The 6,000-nt window shown below is 41.1% G+C and overlaps 1 protein-coding gene across 1 annotated transcript in view; it reads right to left on the bottom strand.

The window, feature by feature from the left end:
• Positions 1–448: 448 nt before the first annotated feature.
• TARS3 (threonyl-tRNA synthetase 3) overlaps positions 449–6,000 on the bottom strand; it is a 42,331-nt gene continuing 36,779 nt past the window's right edge. The window contains exons 16-19 of the mRNA XM_061159626.1: positions 4,731–4,835; positions 2,934–3,006; positions 2,189–2,303; positions 449–891 (exon numbers count right to left, since the gene is read on the bottom strand). Coding sequence (XP_061015609.1) covers positions 743–891; positions 2,189–2,303; positions 2,934–3,006; positions 4,731–4,835 — 442 coding nt within the window. The 3' untranslated portion in view covers positions 449–742. The remainder of the gene's footprint in view (positions 892–2,188; positions 2,304–2,933; positions 3,007–4,730; positions 4,836–6,000) is intronic.

The raw sequence follows: 6,000 nt of genomic DNA, 5'->3' as shown, positions 1-6,000 counted from the left end.
CCCATCAAAAGAGCAATTTAATTGTAGGGGAGCAAATTATTATGGTAAAAACCCATAGGTGTAACCCTGGAAGCACTATGTAATACATTTGGAATTTTTTTTCCTAAAGATAAGTAAGGTTCAACTGTCATTTAGAAGCATTAAAATGGCAACTCATCCTACAGTGGAAACTACAAAAGATTACACAACACCGAATTTCTTTGAGTTTAGAATCCTTTGTTAGTAATCCAATATTTAGTACTAGCTTCTGTTGTGATTGTAGGTTAGCTAAAACAAATTGATTCTGATTTTGAAAATAAAGTTTCAGTGTGAACTTTAGTAAACTTCAGTTAAAAAAATACCTGAGACATAATGTTACTAGAAAATAAGATTTTCCCCCATTCAAAAAGCTTTGCAGACTTTTATTTGAGATTTATCTTTTGGAAAATCACAGTTCTTAACAGTAACATCTCATATTGTTTATTTCCTAGTATTTCTCTCTTTTGATGAACATTTTCCCTTTTAAGTTTCTCAAGACATTTAGGAAATTTAAAATTTCCCACCCTTGTCCTTTGTCTGTAGACACATGAGTGAATCAGATTTTGTGGGTATCAACCACTCAGTTCCTGACTCGCTTCTCACTGTGCCCAGCAGCAGAGCTGACAATGGGTTCCAAGTTCTTACAGGTACTAATAGTAATTAGGGAAAATGCAAGCTTGGGGGTCAAAATGAGGTTACACAGACTGCGCACAGGGAAAGGACTTCAGAATTCTTCCTCAGCATTCAGGGTACGTGACTGCTTGAGATTCTTCAATTTATCAATGGCGGAAGTTACTGAGATCTCCCCATGAATTTTGTTGTCTCTTGTTCGAACATTTACAGCATTATTTGTTTCTTCCTTTTCTCCAACCACTGTAGAAAACAAAGGGAAATAAATCTATTTTAAATCAATGCTTTACTAAATATTAAGTCAGCAGTCACATGGCCTGTGTCCCATTGAGTTTCCTTCTTAGTACGAATCACCAAATACCAATCTAATGTCCATGGGTCATCCACTGAGAGTAAGTTTCTGGAGACAAGGAATGACTTCTAATCCCGCTGGTCTATTGTCCATTTTGGAGAACACCTGTGGTGTTTGTGGGGTACCAATAGGAGCAGATAGCTCCTACAGACTCCCCAGCTCCACCTGGCACACTTGATGAATCAGGGTGGGCACCAGACACAGGTCAACCAGCTGACAGAATGTTCTAGAATATAAGTAAAAGGTCTGTTCTCACAACCCATACTGTGAGATGATGCAGAATTCTGCAGTCATGTGTCTTGCCACCTGGAAAGAAGACACTGGCCATCAAGGAGGGTGGAATAAGGTAGATCAAGGAAGCATAAAGAACCAGAGCAAAAGGGAACAGAAATGGGGAGAAATGGTCCTGGTCAGGGTGGAGTTCCCTCCTGTCCAGTTACTTCTCGAATTCTACCTTCCATGGCATGACAATCTGACTCCCAATACATTTCATCATGTCTAAGCTAATGTGAAATCTTTGTCACCACAAGAAGTCTGACTGAACCATCACCAATACCCATTATAAACACCTTTGATAACAAACTGCCCACAGGACCGCCCCCTGCATATTTATTTTGCCTTTGACAGAAACTTTCAACTTAACAGGAGATAACAACATTGTGCCCACAGGCATGTCAATATCTGTCTCCCTTGGTTTTAAATTACTCTTACAGTCAAAATTTTAGATTCAACATCTAATTGCTCCTGTTCTTCAAGGACATTTTATTTTTTCACTTAATTCTTTTCTTTTGATCATCTTAAATTTGGAACTTTCCCTACTCATTACTTGAATCCTAAAGAGTTCTAATAAGAAAAGCAAAGGATATTATTTCAGGTCTGTCACATGGCTGAAACATGAGGAGTATAATTCTACTGATAAGATCATTTATATAGTTTTTCCACTGTTGGTTTGAGATATTAATTATTGCTAGTAATACTACACCACAGGATGCACATGAAATTTCCTAAGTCTTCTTCCAGAAAATTACAGAGTATCTAGCCAGGAACACCACAGGCTTTTCTTTGTGTTTAAGTATTCATAATCAAGCAGTTATACCATATTCTTTCTTTTTTGGTGAGGGTTTTTTTGGGGGGGAATTAAAGTGGAAAAAACAAGCATTTGGGAAAATATATATAAATTTAGATTACCAAAAATAAAATTATACTGAGCCAGCTGTGCATTTCGTATTTTGTTATTTAATGTACAACCACGATCTAAGTCAACATCAGCCATGAATCCTTCCTCAAAGAAGTCACTGGATATCTACAAGACAACGAGACACTTTCATTAGTACTCTGTGTAGGGTAGGGTAGTATGGTAGCCAGCCTCCAAAATGAGCCCCAGCATCCCCTCCACCCAGTATTCACACCCTGGTGTGTCTCTTCCACCTGGTCCCAGGTTGGTCCATTTGACCACAGTGAAGAGTGAGTGATGTCGCATAAGTTCTAAGATGAGCTTAAAGGGCTGAGACCACTTCCCGAGCTGGGACCTTTGAGCTCCCAAGGGCTGTGGCCTCACCAGGCGCCCGGGCCAGAGCCCACCAGCCATGATGGCTCAGATCCTGCCCCACAGAAACTGTGAGATAATACATGCCTGTTTCTTTGCTCCAAAGTGCCAAGTTACACAGCAACAGATAATATAAGTATTCTTCCCTAACAGAGCCGCAAGGAAAAGAGTAACTATGAGATGTTTTAAAACACCAATTTCTCAAAAACAAGATATAAAGTATTTCTTATACAGCTACATAGACTTGTCTCAGGTGTTACTGAAAACATGGGATGGTAAGTATATGTATTAGTTATGCGATGTTTTAAGGCGTGAATAACATTCCAAGTCAATGACATTCATTGACCACATGCCAAGATTATGCACTTTAAACATCTCTGATGTTACCTGAAGTGCGTATTTTTCACAAGTTGGCCCGACAGGGATGACCATCACCTGACGAGGAGACAGCCAGAAAGGCCTGAAAAAGGTAAGTAATATGTATGCTTCAAAACGACCATTTATTACAAGATTAAAAACTAACTGAAGACTTTTTTTTAAAGTAAGACTTCACATGAGAGCAGGTTCAGAAGAGAGAGGTGTAAGTCAAGCAAACTATATGGAAAAGCAGTTGAGGAGACAAAAGGGGAGATGGGGCCTTCTGATTGGAAGAGGAGGGGAAGACAGGCTGGCAGCCAGGTGAAAGACCTAAACATCACTAGCCATCTGACCCGGCAACTGCTCTCCTGAGCATCCACCCCAGGGAAGTGGAAACATGTTTGCATGAACGTGTTTAGCCCTGCATGCTAAAATTTACAGCAGTGTTCCATATCAGAGCACCAAATGCCCCAGTGCCCTTCAGCGAGTAAGTGCTCAACTGTCACCACATACAAACACACTGACAGAAGTGATAGGGGGCCGAGGACTAGGGCTTGAGACACCTCGGACAGATCCCAAGGCAATTCCATCCAAGGAGTGGAAAAGCCGGTCTCCACGGCTGTGTGCTGAGATTCCAAGCCTGTAAGACTCTGGAAATGACAGAATTATGAAGGTGGACACCAGATTAGTGGCTGCTGGGGATAGGGACATAGTAGAGCAGGAGGTATGTGGGGTCCTTGTAAGTAACGGACCTGTCCTATCCCCTGACCAGCGGGTACACAAATTCACTCGTGTACAAGTGTGAGATCCGAACACTTCTACTTCCATCTCGGGGTGTCTTCTGCCAGCACTCAGCAGGTGTCCAAAGGCTTGCAGCATAAACTGCGGAGGGTGTGCACAGCAGCTCCATGGGAAAGTGTGCCACCCCATCTCCAGATCCCCTAGCTCTACTGCTCTTGTGAAAGACCCACCATCTCTCACTGTGCTAACTACTTACAGTGGAATCAACTGGAAAGAAATACAAACAAGTTAACTCACGCTTAGGATGCACACACATTCATATCTATGCCTGTACCTGTAATGGCTTGGACACCCTGTGACACCTCAGTATGTTTCTCTAAGATCACAAATAAAATCTCAGAGACAGACACAGACTCAGGTGATACCATCCTTGTGGACAGTTTTAAGTGATCAAATCTACATTTTCCAGCCTAATTATCTCTAAATCTGACCTTGCAGCCAAAGCAATAACTAGAGCCCACACATCAGTGTAACTCATACCTCTAGCCGTTCTTCCCTGGGGGCACAGAGGGTGACCAGATGAACCACTCAACGCTGCCCTCAGGGAGTTCACCTGCCCCTCCATCCCCAGGTGGGGCTGCCACTGCAGACAGCCTCTGGCTTTGGGGCCACATGTGACCCAGGTCCATGTATCTCCTCCCAAGTCAGTGGTCACATGGCTGTGAGTGGAAGAAAGGAGAGCAGGACAGCCACCGGCGGTGGGAGGCGGGGGGGCGCGGGGGAGGTGTGCCCTGGAGTATGGCCCACATGTGTTCCAGAAACCAGATCTTTGAAGGTTAGACACATGTGAAAAGGCTACTCTCTCATTTCACCAAGTTCCCAAAAAGGTAAATGACAGGGTTATGCCATTCTGCCTTTGTTTTCTTTGTTTTGTTTCCTAGTCTGGCAGATGCCACAAGAATTTTTTATTTGCTGTTTGGACACTTGCTAATTATAAGGTAGGAGCCATCATTTTTTTTGTATTAATTTTATCTTTAGACATGTCTTTAAAGAACAGGAAACATGTAGCTTTCCCACATCACTCACCATTTTCCCCCATAGTTTTCCAAGAGAATGGCTATCATTCTTTCCACTGACCCCAAAATGGCTTGGTGAATGATCACAGGGTTCTTCTTATCGTCCCCATCCTTACTGAAAAATGAAAATTACACATGTAATATTCTCTTCAGACACAGGAATAACTTTATCTTCTTACCTTTTATTTAAAAGTTATTTTTCCATACTAGGTAAAACAAAAGATTCCTCATGAATTATCTTTAAACATAAATGTGCCATGCATTAATTAGAAATAAAGGGTTTTTTTCTTTCAAATTATAGTATCTTTAATAAACCAAAGGGAAATGAAATATATCATCTAGGGAAAAGCAAGGTAATATTAGATCACTATTTCTATCACAAGTCCACTGATTATTCTAAACTACCAGCTTTAATCTAAGTTACCAGTTTACCCATACCAACAGGCAATCTAACAAATCACATTTTAAAATTAACGTTATTTTGAACTATGGCTTACTCTACCACTAATTTGTTGAAAAATTATCAAAGACATTGAAAAAATAAAATGTATTTCTGTATTCTGTTAGAATACATTTGTATTCTATTAATTTGGGTTAATGGTATGACCACCGTGGCTGGCAAAAAATTTACCAAACTTGTCTAATTAGTATAACATAGTCATTAGTTATTAGAGAATATTGAGAACATATACAAAACTAGAGAGCACTGTATAATGAACTCACATATAACCCTTTCTCAGCATCGGCAAACATCAGCTCACAATCCACTTTGTTTGGTCCAAACGCACCCACTCCGGACACCACCAGCTGTAAACACACTGCCGTGCCACCCTGTAAATGCTATGCCCTTACATTACATTCCAAAATGTTCCTGGTCTAATTCCCTATACAGACCTGAAACCTTCATGACCTGCTCCTTATGTTGGAGGATTCTTCCCCCTCTTCCAAAAAAGATGTAAAAAGCAAACTATGACTGTTAACTGTAATGAAGTAACTCATTCCAAGATCTGTGCACACTCTTCTCAGGAAGATAAATGTTTTCACAATGCTTACAAAGTTCTTAGGAGGAATTTTTATCTATAGGGTTTTAACAGCTAGTTACCACTAAAACTCATGTACGCACAAGCAAACAAAAACAGAGAGTCATTCACTGAACTCACTTCAGGTGAGTTTTCACTGGATCTCATCCCTGCCAGTCACCTCTGCTGAGGGTCATGGCAGACTGGTCAGAGCCAAGAGGAGCTTCTGGGTGGGGTGGGGGCCCGGGTCAGTCCTGCTCA

The sequence above is a fragment of the Dama dama genome, chromosome 13 (genome assembly GCF_033118175.1).
Source record: "Dama dama isolate Ldn47 chromosome 13, ASM3311817v1, whole genome shotgun sequence".
NCBI lineage: Eukaryota > Metazoa > Chordata > Mammalia > Artiodactyla > Cervidae > Dama > Dama dama.
The sequence above is the reverse complement of the archived record's forward strand: the minus strand, read 5'-3'. Positions and strand labels throughout refer to the sequence as shown.